Source organism: Trachypithecus francoisi, unplaced genomic scaffold, assembly GCF_009764315.1.
Source record: "Trachypithecus francoisi isolate TF-2019V2 unplaced genomic scaffold, Tfra_2.0 Lachesis_group11, whole genome shotgun sequence".
NCBI classification, from domain to species: Eukaryota; Metazoa; Chordata; class Mammalia; order Primates; family Cercopithecidae; genus Trachypithecus; species Trachypithecus francoisi.
The window spans coordinates 12,726,287-12,743,553 of NW_022681456.1; the positions used below are offsets into that span (position 1 = coordinate 12,726,287).

The window sequence follows — 17,267 nt, forward strand, 5'->3', positions numbered from 1 at the left end:
GGGTTTATCCTGAGGTGGCTTCCTGTGTCCGCTGGGGGTATGGATATCCTTGGGTGAGAGGCTCAAACCAGGTGAAAGATGATAGAGGTAGTTGGGGGGCACATTCAGTATTGTGAAGAAAGGCACACAGGCGAAAAGGGAAGCAGGGATCCCAATTTGGCTAGAGACGTGGGCTGCAGTGAGGGGGACCAAGGAAGCAGTGAAGGTTAGTTTGGGGCCGTATTCTGAGAGGGTCAAGAACAGAATGCCGGCCGGGCGCGGTGGCTCAAGCCTGTAATCCCAGCACTTTGGGAGGCCGAGACGGGCGGATCACGAGGTCAGGAGATCGAGACCATCCTGGCGAACACGGTGAAACCCCGTCTCTACTTAAAAAAAAATATAAAAAATTAGCCGGGCGAGGTGGCGGGCGCCTGTAGTCCCAGCTACTCGGGAGGCTGAGGCAGGAGAATGGCGTGAACCCGGGAGGCGGAGCTTGCAGTGAGCTGAGATCCGGCCACAGCACTCCAGCCTGGGCGACAGAGCGAGACTCCGTCTCAAAAAAAAAAAAAAAAAAAAAAAAAAGAACAGAATGCCATCCCCAGGGTTTCTGACCTGTTTTATAGGCAAAGAGGGCAACAGTGGGTGAGTATTATAACTCCGCCCCTTGGTCTGCACACATTCATTCAAGCCCCTCTAAGAAGCCGGTGGGGGCTGGGCACAGTGGCTCATGCTTGTAATCCCAGCACTTTGGAATGCCGAGGCGGGTGGATCACTTGAAGTCAGGAGTTCGAGACAAGTCTGGCCAACAATGTGAAACCTCAACTCTACTAAGAAAATAAAAAAATTAGCCGGGTGTGGTGTGTACCTGTAGTCCCAGCTACTTGGGAGACTGAGGCGGGAGGATTGTTTGAACCCAGGAGGTGGAGGCTACAGTGAGCTGAGATCATGCCACTGCACTCCAGCCTGGTGGACAGAGCAAGATTCCATTCAAAAAAAAAAAAAAAAAAGGAGGCCTTTGAGGGTATCCATGCTGTGGGGATTCAGGAGCGGGAGGATGTTCTTGCCCACAGAGGGCCTATAGTCTAGTGGGAGAGGCCAGAGTGAAGTGTGAGGCATGCCCCAAAAAGGCTGGGTGCCAGGAAGTTCCGGCCGATGGTGTCTGCAGGAAGGGTTAGATTGGGCAGGGGGCAAGGGGCTGCAGTCAAGTTCAGGAAGGCACTGAGCATGGATTCGGATGCTAGTCCAAGTGGCTGGCTGTGTGTGATGAAAGGAAAGGAAGGCAAGTGATGACAGGGAGAGGCCCCGCGAGGGAAGAATTGATGTGACTTGGTGACCAGCTAAATGTGGTAGCTATTAAAGGGACTTAGAAAAGAGAACTGGGGAAGTCAGGCAAGTGAGAGCTGACTTCAGGGAAATGACCTTGCTGCCTGAAAAAAGGGGAAGGTGCTGGCTGGTTAGTGAGAAGCCGACTAACAGAGTGGGTTACATGCTATGAAATCCACAAACATCGCAAAAAAAAAACTGCAGCTCATCTCAGGAACAGGCAAACTTTTGAACTTTTTGTTCGGGTCTCTGTGGGATGATGACTCACTTTGAGCCCCTCCTAACCTCTGTTGGTGATTAGCAGGGGTGAGAGGCCCAAGGAGCCGCCCTGCTCTGCAACAGATCAACTTGCCTGGAAGAGCCCAGATTGCAGGAATGGGTTGGAGTAGATTTGGAACAGCTAAGAACCTTTCCAGCCCATGAGTCTCCTGGGTTTGAGGCTTTTTGTATGTAAATCTGGGTTTTACCCATTGAAGGAGCTGTGAGTTGGGCCTGGAATGGGGCCCTAGACTTGACCTTAAAAGGTCTAGCATCTCTGGGTGACCTAAAGAGGTGGATGACATCTGACCAATGAAATGTGTCCACAATGTTCTGGGACCTCTGAAGGAGGGAGGGGCCCACTGATTCTGGATAGGAGAGATGAGTCTCTTACAATATGAAAGAGGCTCTGGGGCTGGGCATGGTAGCTCATGTCTGTAATCTCAGCACTTTGGGAAGGCCCAGGCAGGAAGATGGCTTGAGGCCAGGAGTTCAAGACCAGCCTGGGCAACATAGCAAGACCCTGTCTCTACAAAAAAATTTTTAAAAGCTTTTAGTCCTGGCCGGGCGCGGTGGCTCAAGCCTGTAATCCCAGCACTTTGGGAGGCCGAGACGGGCGGATCATGAGGTCAGGAGATCGAGACCATCCTGGCTAACATGGTGAAACCCCGTCTCTACTAAAAAATACAAAAAATTAGCCGGGCGAGGTGGCGGGCGCCTGTAGTCCCAGCTACTCGGGAGGCTGAGGCAGGAGAATGGCGTGAACCTGGGAGGCGGAGCTTGCAGTGAGCTGAGATCCGGCCACTGCACTCCAGCCTGGGTGACAGAGCGAGACTCCGTCTCAAGAAAAAAAAAAAAAAAAAAAAAGCTTTTAGTCCTAGCTACTCGGGAGGCTGAGGCAGGAAGACCCCTCGAGACCAAGAATTCTAGGCTGCAATGAGCTATGATCAGGCCTCTAGCCTGAGTGACAGAACAAGGCTTGTCTCAAAAAAAGAAAAAAAGAAGAGAAGGACTCGGTATTCGGCCAGCCTGGCCTGAACTCCTGTGCCTGTAGCCCAGGGCAGAGGCATACAAGTGCTCAGAGTCAACCTGGGTGGCCTCAGCCTCGTCTCACCTGCTGTTGCTTAAGGTCCTGGAGCCCAATTTGATGGGGAAGTGGCGGCAGCCAGGAGCCTGACGGGTGGGCCCTGTGTGGGTGCCTGGTGCAGATGGGCCTGGCACAGTTGGGCTTCTGCTGGAGCTCAGGGTGACTGCTGGAGTTGTCTTGCAGCCTTTATTCTCTCGGGTCTCCGGTTACCTGTGCCCTGTGACCTTGGGTACAAGCCAGGCAGCCAATAAAGCCAGCCTGCCTGCACACTCATATTGTGTCAGCTCTGCAAGGAAGAGCTCGTCAGCACACAGGAAGCCACCCTCCTAAACTAGGCTGTAGGAAGCCACTTATCCAAATGACCACCCCCTCCTCCCCTGGCGGCTGACTGGAAGACTCCCGGGCCTTCTCCCCTGGCTTCCTGTGTGTCACCCCCCAGCCCACACTTCCTTCAGGGCTGTGAGGGTAAAATGCAGTTCCTGTTGAGTGAGGTATGAGTCAGCGGAGGAGAATTGGTGGCTGAGTCTTTGTAACCTCCAGGCATGGCTATTAAATATTTACATGACACTATGGTATTGATCGTTTCTCATCCATCCTCTTAGGAGAGCAGTTCCTGTCTGGGATTCAAATAATAGCAGAATCTGGCTGGGCGCGGTGGCTCAAGCCTGTAATCCAGCACTTTGGGAGGCCGAGACGGGCGGATCACGAGGTCAGGAGATCGAGACCATCCTGGCTAACATGGTGAAACCCCGTCTCTACTAAAAAATACAAAAAATTAGCCGGGCGAGGTGGCGGGCGCCTGTAGTCCCAGCTACTCGGGAGGCTGAGGCAGGAGAATGGCGTGAACCTGGGAGGCGGAGCTTGCAGTGAGCCAAGATCCGGCCACTGCACTCCAGCCTGGGTGACAGAGCGAGACTCCGTCTCAAGAAAAAAAAAAAAAAAAAAAGCTTTTAGTCCTAGCTACTCGGGAGGCTGAGGCAGGAAGACCCCTCGAGACCAAGAATTCTAGGCTGCAATGAGCTATGATCAGGCCTCTAGCCTGAGTGACAGAACAAGGCTTGTCTCAAAAAAAGAAAAAAAGAAGAGAAGGACTCTGGTATTCGGCCAGCCTGGCCTGAACTCCTGTGCCTGTAGCCCAGGGCAGAGGCATACAAGTGCTCAGAGTCAACCTGGGTGGCCTCAGCCTCGTCTCACCTGCTGTTGCTTAAGGTCCTGGAGCCCAATTTGATGGGGAAGTGGCGGCAGCCAGGAGCCTGACGGGTGGGCCCTGTGTGGGTGCCTGGTGCAGATGGGCCTGGCACAGTTGGGCTTCTGCCTGGAGCTCAGGGTGACTGCTGGAGTTGTCTTGCAGCCTTTATTCTCTCGGGTCTCCGGTTACCTGTGCCCTGTGACCTTGGGTACAAGCCAGGCAGCCAATAAAGCCAGCCTGCCTGCACACTCATATTGTGTCAGCCTCTGCAAGGAAGAGCTCGTCAGCACACAGGAAGCCACCCTCCTAAACTAGGCCTGTAGGAAGCCACTTTATCCAAATGACCACCCCCTCCTCCCCTGGCGGCTGACTGGAAGACTCCCGGGCCTTCTCCCCTGGCTTCCTGTGTGTCACCCCCCAGCCCACACTTCCTTCAGGGCTGTGAGGGTAAAATGCAGTTCCTGTTGAGTGAGGTATGAGTCAGCGGAGGAGAATTGGTGGCTGAGTCTTTGTAACCTCCAGGCATGGCTATTAAATATTTACATGACACTATGGTATTGATCGTTTCTCATCCATCCTCTTAGGAGAGCAGTTCCTGTCTGGGATTCAAATAATAGCAGAATCTTGGATTTAGACTAACTCGGAAGAGCTCAAAGGTGCTATATACTCACCCATAATCGCATTATCTCCTCAGAGCATGCTACTAGGAATGGGGACAAATTGGGTTCTGCCCATTTTCTTGATAGAGAAGACATCCAGAGAGGTTAGAGGATCCGCTGAGGGGCCCCCACTGATCCACTGGGTCCAGGATCAGGGCATCCCAGCTCCCCTCCTCTGCACTGGCCGTTTGTTCTGCTCACTGCTGCTTCCCCATCCTCCTCCTCTTCACAGCCCCTCTGTCATTCAGCCATTCATTCTAGCTGCTGGGGATATGGCGTCGAACAAGACCGACAAGGCCGCTGATCTCTGGAGCTTAATTCTTGGAGAGGAGACAGTTGACAAGAACCCAAATTGGCAGGGAAGACCCCTCAAGGAGACTGAGTTCCTAGTCAGCGTCCAGGCCCTAGGTCCCTGGGCTGGGGGTGGGTGGGGCAGAGTGGATCTGGCCTAATTGTGGATTGGCCCTTACTGAGGATGGACGGTTATCAGGATAAATATACCCAGCTCACCATTCCTGGGGACTTACTCACCGAGTGAAAGCACCCCACTGCGGATTAGATTACCTCTGCTCTAACTGCTCATGTGCTCTGGGCTGGGGAAGGGGAGGGGAACTTGGAGCCGGGGGAGGGGGGAGACCCGCCTTCCCGTTCTGTTTTCCTTCCTAATCTGGAAGAGTCTCACCAAAGGGGCTGAGATGAGACCATCCCTGAGCTGGTCCTGCTGTTTACATAGCTCCTTCCTTAGGAAGGGCCAAGCCTTGCTCACTGCTCATATCCCTGAGCGTGGGCAACTGTAAGGAGGCCGCAGCTTCTCTGACACTCAGAGCTACCAAGGCTGCCCAGGTGGTCATCAGGGAGTTGGGACCCTCCCTTGTCCAGAGTTCTGGACCCAACAGGATAGACAAGCCATGAGACTGGGCTTCCCCAGACCCCCTAGGACAGGGACTTTTCTCTCTGGGAGTCTGGGTTTCCTATCAGATGGCAGGGAGGGACAGCTGGCCCAGGGCTGCAGGGAAGGCCCCTGTGCTATGGCAGCCGGTTGCTGCTGGTGCTGGAGCTTTCAGGGTGGTGTTTGCTGCTCCTTCCTTCGGCTTGTCAGCTCCTAAGGAAGCTGCACTGGCTTCTCCCTGCCTGGGGCAATGAAAGCTGAGTGAAATTGGCCTGCAGAAGAAGGTGGGTGAGGTGGCTGGAAAATACCTTGTTCTTACTGTGGGCCTCTCCTGGGCCAGGCCTCGAGAATACAAGGCGTGCTAAGGTGGGGCCGTGGCCTCGAGAATACAAGGTGGTTTCTGCCTGGGACTGCTGGTGGAGGAGTCCAGAATGGCAAAGGTGGGCAGGGACCACGGGGCCCTGGCGCTAGGGTTGGTGTGGCAGGGCAGCTTGTAAACTCCAAGAAGGGATGGAAAAGCTGGCTCCATGCCCCACATGCTTCCTGCTGATCTGGGACTAGAGGGCAGCACCCTTTGCCCTCAGGGATTGTATGGGACAGGGAGGTGATTTCTTTTCCCTCCTAGGGCTCAACACCTCTCTGGGAAGAAGCTTGTATCTACTTAACAACTCCCATTTCCTGTGTGCTCTGTTCAGGCACTGTGCTAAGTCAGCACTTTATATCTGGTTTTCTCATGTAGTCCCAATCCTGTGAGTAAAATGGTGAAATTCCTATTGGGCAGACAAGGAAACTGAGGCACAAAAGCAGTTAAGCAACCTCTCTGAGCAATTCAGCCATTGAGCAGAGTCCAGGTGACTCAGGATTCACCGTACACGTTGTAACACTGAAAATCCTCAGAGCCTGGGAGGAGAGAATGGAATCGCTCTGGGTCCTCCCTCCCCCTCAGAGAGATGGACCTTTATCTCCTCTCTCTTGGCACCTGTCCAGCTCCAGGCCTCTGGTCTCGACAGTCTTTATCACACACTAAGAAGTGGCAGGGGCTTGGGTAGGAGGAAGAAGCCTGGCTTGTTTCTATGCTGCAGTTGGGGGTGGGGACGGAAGGGTTTCATTGATCCTCTTTAATCTGGTATTGAGTGCCATGTGTCAGAAGCCACGGTCTGGGGGACATCCCCATTGTAGGTACAAAGGGACCCAGGTTTTCTTCCACCCTGAGCCCCTGGGTGGGTACAGGAATGTGAGGGGCGCAGCTGCAGCACTTGCTCTGGAATGCAGGCGAACCGGTCCCCCCCTCCTCGGAGCAGTGGGCTGAAGGTGTCTGCACCTTAACCCTCCAGCGGCTCCCACTGGAGGATTATGTGGCTCCAGCCAGCGGCTCCCACTGTAAGGATTATGCTCAGTTGGTTGCTGAGGCCTGGGGAAGGGCCTCTTCCTCTCAGCCTGGCCGTGGTATGCTGCTTCTGCCCAGCCACCTGCCCCAGGACGGCCTCCCGGCCCAAAGCTGCAGCTGCTCCATGCTGTTGTTCTGACCAGGTGCAGCCATGGGGTACAGATGGGGGCGCACACAGTGCCGCATTTGCACAGGGCCCTGGAAGCGAGGGCGTGCACCCCTCTGGTTCTCCAGAGCCCTGCATGTCACCCTTGGGTTGCGCCTTCAAGTGATAGCGTGTACCCAGGCCACCTATGTTCCTCCTAGTAGCTTGCTGTGTTCCTCCAACTCAGCCTTGTTCTCTCAGGATTGAAACTTCCCCACTGCACCCATGGCCAGGGGCTCCCCGGTCTTCCCCTGCTAGAAAATTCCAAGATTGCACGAGGTTACCTTTGGTTACTCCCAGTGGCAGGAAGCTGACGGGCCCATGGTGCCCTCTGGTGGGCAGCAGCAGACAGTCTGCACCCCTTCCTTGCTGGGGCGGAGCCAGGACATAGCTCCATGGCCTTTGCCCATGGCTCGATGGGGACTTTGCACCTAGCCCGCCCCCAGCCTCGAGACAGCCTGGCCTACCTCCTCATGTTGCATACTTTCGCTGGCCCAGAGAGACAGAAAACCTGCAGAATTCAGGGTGCGTTTCCTCCAGAAAGTGGTTGGGAAGCCCCAGAGAGAGCTTCCTCCTTCAGGGTGACTTGGGTGTGGAGGGCCCCAAGCCTGGACCTGGAAACTTAGTAGAGTAATGCCTAGGAAGTTTGAGGCCTTCCTTAGCTTGGATGAGGGCTCCCAACTACTTCCCAACAGCGTGTCTGGAACCTGTCCTCCCCGCATGTGGGAAGGGAGGGTGTATTCCTGGTCTCGAATGGTTTCAGTGGGTACCATTTTCTCTGAAGAGTGGGTAGCCTAACACCTTCCTTGGGGTATGAGTAGAAGGAATATTTAGAGCGGAGGGAAAGGCTGGAGCTGGACATTGGGGGACCCCGCTGCGATGGGGCTCTGCCTTCAAGTGGACTCCTGCGCAGTGTCTGCCGGCTCTGTTCGCTCAAGCCAGACGGGACATTTGCTGAGCTTGCAAGGGGACCTTGACCCTTAACCATTTTGCAGCCTATGGGGAAGTCTCAGGTATTCGTACCCACTGGAAACCAAAGTAAAGCTACGAGTCTGCTGTTGGCTTGCCTCCTATATTTCTGGTTCTTTCTTGAGGAGTTTGTAGGGGGTTTGGAGGCACCAACCCCTACCCCTCTTGCCTAGTTCTTGCCTGTCCAAATCTCTAGGTGAGGATGAAGGGTTGAGAGAGAGGAGGAAGCCATACCAGAGACCCTGTGGCTGGTGGATGGACTTGCTGGGGTTTTTCTCTGTCCGTCAAATGGACAAATCTTGGGAGGAAACTGAATCATGATGTGCTTTCTCCCTGACATCTACACTCTGTGGTTTGCTTGTTTTTTTTAAGACAGAGTCTCTCTCTGTCCCCCCGGCTAGAGTGCAGTTTGTAGCCTTGACCTCCTGTGCTCAAGCAGTCCTCCTGCCTCAGCCTCCTGAGTCACTCGGACTATCACCACATCCAGCTAATTTTTAAATTTTCTGTAGAGATGGGGTCTCACTGGCCGGGCGCGGTGGCTCAAGCCTGTAATCCCAGCACTTTGGGAGGCCGAGACGGGCGGATCACGAGGTCAGGAGATCGAGACCATCCTGGCTAACACGGTGAAACCCCGTCTCTACTAAAAAAATACAAAAAAATTAGCGGGCGAGATGGCGGGCGCCTGTAGTCCCAGCTACTCGGGAGGCTGAGGCGAGAGAATGGTGTAAACCCGGAGGCGGAGCTTGCAGTGAGCTGAGATCCGGCCACTGCACTCCAGCCTGGGCGACAGAGTGAGACTCCGTCTCAAAAAAAAAAAAAAAAAAAAAAAGAGATGGGGTCTCACTATGTTGCCCAGGCTGATCTCCAACTCCTGTTCTCAAGTGATCCTCTCACCTCAGCCTCCTGAGTAGCTGGGACTATAGGCATGCGCCACCACAGCCAGCTAATTTTTACATTGTAGAGACAGGCTGTCACTGTATTACCCAGGCTGGGACGTGCTGCACTTCGAATATTCCTTTATTACTTTACTTTCCTTTTCAAGGTTGCCCTCTTCATGTTTTGCTCGTATTCTACCCAGAAAAGACTTAGGAGATAGGAGAAGGCGGTACTTTGCATCCTATCTACACTGCTCTCCCTGGAGGAAGGCCTTATTCTGGATTTTACAGAGCAAGTCAGATCTGCTGTTTGTAGCTTCCATTGTGCTATGGAGCTTCCTCCTGCAGAGTGACTTGGGTCTGGAGAGCCTGATATTTGCAGCTGATGTTTGCAGCTTCCAGTGTACCTGCTGGCCCTTATAAACCTCACACCAGTGCTTTGAGGTCAGAGTTATTCAAGAGCTTACTGAGAAAACAGGCCCTGAGAAGCTAAGCGATTTGCCATGTGGCATGGATAGTAGAGAGGGGAGCTGGCGCTTGAACTCAGGTGTGGCTCGACCTCAGAATGAGTGATCTTTTGTCTCTGTGCCCCAGGACTGCATCATCTCACCAATACTCCACCAAGCTAGGGATCTGTGCTCCCAAGAGCCTGTTGACATTGTAAACCAGAATCCAATCCATAAACCAGAAGCCCAGGCTTAGAATCACATTGTGGTGGAGCGGGCGTTTGGTGGAGTCCCTGATTCAAAATGTTTGACAAGGAAGCCTGACCCTTTGTCTTCTGTTGGGTGTTTGGAGTCCAAGAGACCTGAGTTCAGAGTCCAGCATTCTCACTTCAGCCAGCCGTGGCAGTGTGGGATGTGACTCTGCCTCTGAACCACAGTTATGCCATCTGTGCTAGTGGCATTGTGAGGAGGATGGCAGGTAACAAAGGTGAAGTTCCTGGCCCCGGTGGGCCTTCAAAGATGGCAGCTGCCACCGGGGTTGCACTCATTGCCTGCTCTGGGGAGTCCTGTGGAGTTTCTTAGCTGGCCCTGCCCATGGTGGAGAAAGAGGGACCCGCCCACTGCTGATTGGGCCCAGAGGAAATGAGAACACTGCGTGAAGCCAGGACGGCAGGTGTGGCGCTGGAGAGGCTGTGGGGATTGGCCTGGACACTGGTTCCTTTTCTGCTGTTACCTAGATACCTGCCAACTCCTTCTAGTTCCGGTTTGCTAGAGACAGGAAGCCAGGCCTCCTCCATGGGACCTGGAGGGGCGGGGCGGGCTGTAGGACCTGACCTTCCTTGGAGGTCAGGAGACAAGACCCGGGGTCTTAGGCCTTGGAACAGACATCCCCTCCGTCCATCTGGGCAGGAGCCAGGGGTAGGTGTGGCCAGCCTTGAGGGTAGGAGATCAGGACAGGCAGCTGGGAGAAGGTGTGGCCCCATAAACCAAGGCCCTGGGGGAGGGCCTTGCTTCTCTCTTCCCTCCTCTGAACACAGGTTGGGGGACTAGGAGCAAGGCCACAAGGAAGGATCACACTGGCAGGCCTCACAGCTTGGGCTTCCAGCGTTCAGGAAGTTGAACCCTTTAAGTGCGGCGTCATCTGGTAGTCATAGTGGCCTCTTACAGGCCAGGTTTTTGGGGTTTGGGGCTTCTGAGGAGTCAGACAATTGTGCCACTCACTGGCTTTGGTATTCGGAGCAAACATGTCTGACCTCTGCCTCTCCAAGCCAGCTTTATTAATCCCTGCAGGGAGAATCAGAATTCCAACTACAAGGGGTATTAGGGGGATTAACGGAGACCTTGTACATGCCACTAGAATGCCTAGCAGTGTGCCTGGTACTAATAAGTGGCAATAAACGCAGCCATTGCTTTTTAGATGTTTATTATCCTGAGGGCTAGGGATCAAGCTGTCAGCTCCCTGGACCCAGCAGGTTACCAGGGAGCTGAGAGCGAGCAAGTTGTGAACGGGGCAGGAATGAGGGTGTGGCATCTAGGGCCAGGCTGTCTGAGCTGTGGGGCTGTTGAGGGTCCCAGGAGGGGATGGAGGAGGTGGGGGTCAGCAGGTCCTACCCCTGCCCCTCTATCTATATCCTTCTTTTCTGGAGACTGGGGAGACCTAGTGCCCCCTGTTGGCTGCCAGGTGCCAGGGTAATGGAAGCTTACACTGGAGGGCTGATTTGGCTCCTTTGCTGCTGTTAAAAGCAGAACAGTGGGGACCTGGAGCCTCTGGGGTCGGGCTGCTTGCCAGACTTCTGCAGAAACAGCCAACGGAGCAGTCTTGCCCCTGCTCACTGAGCGGGTAGGGACCGCTGCACCAGCCTCCCTCCAGCCCCCACCTCCCTGCACACCTTACCCCATAAGCCTGGAGCCTCAGGAGGAACCTGGAGCCTGGGCTTCTGCTTCCACCTGGTCAGGAGGGCAGGGACTATTCTGTGTGCCCCTTCCAGTCGGGGGCTGAGAAAGCCTAAGCTCTTAGAAATCAAGTGAGGGCCTGACACTGCCAGGGCCCCTCCCTGTGACGTGGGGCCCCTCCCGCCCATTCTTTCCGCGTTGCCCTGCAGATTCAGAGTTCCAGGCAGGCACTTCTCACTCGCGGCTGCGCGGCCCTGTCAGGAGGGAACGCAGCACCAGGTGCCTGACTCCCAGAGGTAGGAGATCCCACGGGGCAGCCCCAGAGCCCGCCTATAGAGCACCTTCAGTCCTGGGTGGCCAGAAGAAGTCAGCTTTGGTAGCCGGCTCTTGGTTAGGCTGGTCCGCTTCCTGTCCTGAGGCTGGTCATTTCTCCCATGGGTGGGGCAGGTGCTAGAAGGCATTAACTCTTGAGGTGCAGGCAGGGAGGGCCCTGCCATGGGAGAGTCCCCGGGATCCCGGTTCTCACCTGCTCCCTGTGCCTTCTCTTTGCAGACGCCCTGCTGGCAGACTTGGAGTCCACCACCTCCCACATCTCCAAACGGCCTGTGTTCTTGTCGGAGGAGACCCCCTACTCATACCCAACTGGAAACCACACATACCAGGAGATTGCCGTGCCACCCCCCGTCCCCCCACCCCCGTCCAGCGAGGCCCTCAATGGCACAATCCTTGACCCTTTAGACCAGTGGCAGCCCAGTGGCTCCCGATTCATCCACCAGCAGGTGAGGCGGGGACAGGGACTGGAAAGGTGGAGGAGGCTGGGGGACAGAGGGAACTTACCTGGCAGGGACTTAGGGAACCAGGGGATGGAATGGAATTGGGGCAGTCGACCCTTCCCAACCAGACACTGCTTTTTCTACTCAGTGGGGCAGTGACCAAGTGGTTAATCACAGGTCTCCTGGCCTGACTGTGGAAATTCCCTGGTGAGGCTGGCTGTGGGCAGGGGCCTCCTGGGGGTGACTCGAGCTGCTCCTGGCCCCATTCCTTTTTCTCTCCTTGGGGTAGCCTCTGAGTGTTCTCCTTCTCATAGCCTCAGTCCTCGTCACCTGTGTACGGCTCCAGTGCCAAAACTTCCAGTGCCTCCAACCCTCAGGACAGCGTTGGCTCTCCGTGCTCCAGAGTGGGTGAGGAGGAGCACGTCTACAGGTACTGCCCCAGTCTGCCCAGGGCACCTTTCCTCCTGCTTAGAAATCTCAGGGACCTGGCCAGGGTGGGAGGCAGTGGAGGCCCAGGAGCAGGCATGGCGACTGGGCCTTGTGGGGTTCTTCTGGTTTAAGCTGCAGAAGGCCTCTCGATGGGCCCATCTGCCTCATCAGTGCCATCTCCATGCAGTGGACATTCTGGGCTGTCACAGCATCTCTGTGTACCTGAGGAACTGAAGCAAGACTTCCTTCCTCCCCTCTTCTTACTAGTCCCTTCCCTACCCGCTGTCCTTTTGTAGGGGAAGACTTCACATCTCCTCTGCCTTGTTCTCCTTGGGAATTTGGGAACTGCCAAGCCAGTACAAAGCCAGAGAGCATCTCTCACTGTCTTCTTTCCTTTGCCTCTCAAAGCTTCCCCAACAAGCAGAAATCAGCTGAGCCTTCACCCACCGTAATGAGCACGTCCCTGGGCAGCAACCTTTCTGAACTCGACCGCCTGCTGCTGGAACTGAATGCTGTGCAGCATAACCCACCAGGCTTCCCTGCAGGTAGGACCGGGTCCCTGGGGCAGGGTCTACCAGGGCCCAGGGCCCAGGGCCTACCTGCTGACCTCTAGATCCCAGGAGGGCTCAAGGGCTGAGCAGCCTTTTTCTCTCCTCTCTGCAAGATGAGGCCAACTCAAGCCCCCCGCTTCCTGGGGCCCTGAGCTCCCACTATGGTGTCCCAGAGACTAACAGCCCCCTGGGAGGCAAAGCTGGGCCCCTGACGAAAGAGAAGCCTAAGCGGAATGGGGGCCGGGGCCTGGAGGACGTGCGGCCCAGCGTGGAGAGTCTCTTGGATGAACTGGAGAGCTCCGTGCCCAGCCCCGTGTGAGTACCCACTGGGCTCTCCCCAGGTGGGGAAGGGCTGGCCCAGCCTGCCCCGGGTCCAGTGTCTGTCCCCTCAGCCCTGGTATCACCCATTCCCGCCAGTGTTTGCCGTTTGCCAGGCACTGGGGGGATAGTGGAGAGTCTCATGGACACCATCCCTGCCTTCAGCCAGTCACTATCAGTCAGAAAGGACAGACACTGTGCACGCCGAGGGCGCCTGAAGCTTAGCAGCTCTTAGCACAGGCTTTGGGGCCACACAGTAGGGTTTCACTTCTTGGCTCTGACAATTACTGTCAGCTCTCTAGCCTTAGTTTTCCCATCTGTAAAATGGGACAAAAGCTTATGGGATCACTGGAATAAGACCACCTACCTCAGTAAGGGTGAGAACCAGTAATCCATGTAAAGCACTTAGAATGGTTTCTGGTGTGCAGTGCGCGGCACACGTGGTGAGTGCCTAACACGCGAGTTCTTACCAGGGCCGTTGTGTTACTGCAGTAGCCTCACCTCACGTCCGGTGTTGTGGAGGAAACATAGGGCTCTTGGGCTTGTTTCACAGGCCACCTTTCACTTGCGCTGGGGGCTAGAGGAGTCTTCCTGGCACTTCCTGGTGCCATTGAGCTGCCCTTTCTTCTGACCCAATGATGGGTCCCCAGGAGAGACTGGGAGCTGTGGGCCTCCCTGGGCGTGGGGATGGTGAGACCCCAGTGTCCGAGCTGAGGGATTGATTTGATCCCTGGGAAGTGTGGGGCTGACTTTGGGCTCCCCACTGATGCCATGCCCACCTGCAGCCCTGCCATCACTGTGAACCAGGGCGAGATGAGCAGCCCACAGCGCGTCACCTCCACCCAGCAGCAGACGCGCATCTCAGCCTCCTCTGCCACCAGGGAGCTGGACGAGCTGATGGCTTCGCTGTCGGATTTCAAGGTGCCCTGTGAACCCTCCATCTTCCCTGCCCTGCTGCCCCTCCCTCATCCTTCTCCTCCCTTACCTCAGTGTGGGTAGCTAGACCTTGGTACCTCAGTGTTTGGGTGCCTTGCCCCTGAGCCAGGGACCCTGTCATGCCCTGGCCTTGCTGTGATGCCAAGAGATAGGGGAGGGAGGGCCGGGTGAGCCTGCCTGAGGATTGCAGTAGCCAGTGAAGGCAGACAAGCTGGAGAAGTGCTCAGCTGGGACATTCCTTCCTCCCTGGGTGCTCCCAGCCACTCAGGTCAAGGGGATCAGGAGGCTGGGACGCTGGGACAAAGAACCTTGTGTTGATGGCTGCTCTTGGTGGGGGAGGGCATTCTGTGCTGGGCCATGTGGGACTTGGGAGCCTGTGCCTGGGAGGTCATTTGCCCTGGAGCCCCATCTCCCACGCTAGCTGTCCTCAACACATCCTCTTTCTTTCTGCCTCTGCTCCTGAATCCACAAGCCTCCCTCGCTACGCTTCTCCCATCCTTCCCTCTCGCCCTCCAGGGCCTCTGAGTTCCCACGAGCATGTCTGTGGGAAACCATGGGGCCAGTCTTGCACAAGGTACCTGCCCTTCCCCTCCCTTGCTGGGTCTCGCCAGTCCTGCCAGGCCTGGGATGTTTAATTTAGAGGATACAGTGTTTCCATGGGGATTGATACTGACAGAACTCACCAGCAGTTGCTGACTTCACACTTCCACGTGGGTCAGCTGGAGACCTTTGGGGCATGACCTAGGGAATATGAGAGGGGAGTGAGCGGTCCCTGCACCCTTGGCCTTGATGGTGCCTCCTAGCCTCCCTCCAGTTGAGGTTACATGGTGGGAGATGGGAGTGTGGCTGGGGTGGAAGGTTGAGCCTGGCCCTGTGACCCTTGCGTGCTGTAGTTCTAGCTCCAGGCCAGTGGTTCTGAGCCGCCGTAGTCAGAAGCAAGGAAGTTGGATTCAGGGCGTGGCCTGAGGGAGCTGTGCCCCGGTGCTTGTAAGACGGCTGTTTTCTCAGACAGCCTGTGTCCTGATGCCAGAAGCAGCAGTGGTTTTAGTCAGATCCCTGGAGCAAGGACTTGGAAGACGTAGAGGACTCGGGGTGGAGGAAAGCTGGGATTGTCCGGAGGGACATGGCGCAGCTGGGCCAGCATCCGAGGCGGGCTTAGCAGCCCCCCAGGGCTGGCTCTTCCTCCATTTGTGCCTGGGGCTGTCTTCCCTAGCCACCTGGCTCCCCATTTGTCCACCTCACCATGGTCTTTTCTTTCTCATACCCTCCCGGGGTGGCTCCACAGGCATGACTCGGTGGCTGCTTTCTCTTGCTTGGGTTTGATAAGGGCTAAGCATGCGAAGCCCAGGGAAGCCTTTTTGGGATCTGGGTCTCTTTCAAGGGTCAGTCCTGTGTGTCAGCTTTGCAGCCACCTTGGTTAGCCCTAAGGCGGAGCCCACCGCCTGCAGGACACAGCCATCCTCACTCCCCTCATCTCTCTCTCTCTCTCTCTCTCTCTCTCTCTCTCTCTCTCTCTCTCTCTCTCTCTCTTCTCCCCTCTGCCTTTCTCTCTCCTCCTCCAGACCAGCTCCTCCTCTGTGGCCCTGAGTGTCCCAGGGCTGCTGCCCAGCTCTGCTCCATCCTCATACTGCTCCCTTCCTCCTTCTCCTCCTCCCATACCATCTGTATTCCTGCCACCCACCACTAAACCCTCCCCTCGAGGCCAGGGCCACACTCCAGAGTTCCCTTGTACTGAGCAGAGTGGACGAGGCCTTCTACCTCCTGTGGCCCCCAGCTGGCTTGATTTGGCTGGTCTTGGGGTGATGCCTGATATCCTCAACTCAAGGTCTCCCTCTGTGGAGGGTTCTTTGTGGGCAGTGGGCACAGAGAGCCAGGGTCGAGATTGGAGGCACCTGCTGACCCTCACACGTGAGCTCTCTGGGGCTCCCCGCTGCCACACTGTACCCTATGCTGGAAGCATAGGTCCCCAAGAGCCTGGTGAGCCCCAGGGGCCACCAGCCAGCCCTTCGTGCCCAGAGGAGGCCTTGGCTGCCACAAGGGAGCAGCCATGGGCTTCAGAGGTATTCAGGCCTGAGAGAATGCCCCCCTCTGGAGCTGCTCGAAGCTTCCAAGAAGTAATAGAGCCAGCTATAATGGCAGTGGACCGGCAGGCTGTCTTCCCAGATACCTGGACTCTCACGGAGGAACACGGCCTACAGCAGGAGAGGCCAAGGCCAGAGCCAGGGAGGCTGGGAAGCAGCTCCCCTGCCTCAGTTACCATGGAGCAGCTAGGTGCAAAGATGACTGAGAGGGGAAGCATGGCCAGGCCAACCCAGGGACCTGAAACCCCAAGGAGCCCAGAGGGCACCACCGAAGCTGCCACCCAGGCCGGGAAGGAACAGCCAGAGCTTCCATGTGCCATGGCCACGAGCACACCCAGCACCACGGAGAGGATTTCCACCTCTGGCCAGGCAGGCGCCAGCTCGCATGGCTGCTGGGCATGGCCCTTGGCGGGTCTGAGTGTGGGCCGCTCCTCACTAACTGCATGCAGCCTCCCGCTCTGCACGTGTCTGCTTGGGCAGAAAATTTGAGACACTGTGACCAGACCTGACAGTCAGCACTCGGCAGTGGGCTCTGTGGACCCGGCATTTCTCATAGCGTCAACACACCTCTTGTTTTGTTAAGGCTTTTTCCTTTCAGATGAGCTAGCCTTGACATTCTGATGTGGTGAAATGGTTAGAAGCATGGACTTTGGAACCAGATAGACCTAGATCCAAACCACATCTCTAACACTTGCTACCTCTGTGACCTTGGGCAACCCCCTCCCTCAGCCTCAGTTTTCTCATCTGTAAAGTGGGGAGTAAATAGGCCATTTCCATCAAGATTGTCCAAAGACCTAAATGAGATAATTCCTGGAAAGTATTTAGAACACAGCATGTGGTCCCTCAATAGGCCATGGCTGACAGTAGTTTTATTACTTGCTTTTTACTTAATTAAAACTTTATGCCGGGCCGGGCGTGGTGGCTCACGCCTGTAATCCCAGAACTTTGGGAGGCCGAGGCAGGTGGATCACCTGAGGTCGGGAGTTTGAGACCAGCCTGACCAACATGGAGAAACCCTGTCTCTACTAAAAATACAAAAAAATTAGCTGGGCATGGTGGCGCACGCCTGTAATCCCAGCT

At 55.8% G+C, this 17,267-nt stretch overlaps 1 protein-coding gene across 9 annotated transcripts in view; it reads left to right on the top strand.

The window, feature by feature from the left end:
* Positions 1-17,267, top strand: part of PXN (paxillin) — a 64,669-nt gene that overhangs the window by 38,494 nt on the left and 8,908 nt on the right. For 3 of the 9 annotated variants that reach the window (XM_033220392.1, XM_033220394.1, XM_033220393.1), the window contains 6 exons: positions 11,652-11,878; positions 12,187-12,302; positions 12,710-12,846; positions 12,966-13,167; positions 13,956-14,091; positions 15,669-16,556. In XM_033220392.1, coding sequence (XP_033076283.1) covers positions 11,652-11,878; positions 12,187-12,302; positions 12,710-12,846; positions 12,966-13,167; positions 13,956-14,091; positions 15,669-16,556 — 1,706 coding nt within the window. Of the gene's footprint in view, positions 1-9,967; positions 10,125-11,308; positions 11,396-11,651; positions 11,879-12,186; positions 12,303-12,709; positions 12,847-12,965; positions 13,168-13,955; positions 14,092-15,668; positions 16,557-17,267 lie in introns of those variants that run through there. The other 6 variants (XM_033220396.1, XM_033220398.1, XM_033220397.1 and 3 more) reach the window with 4 other exon arrangements.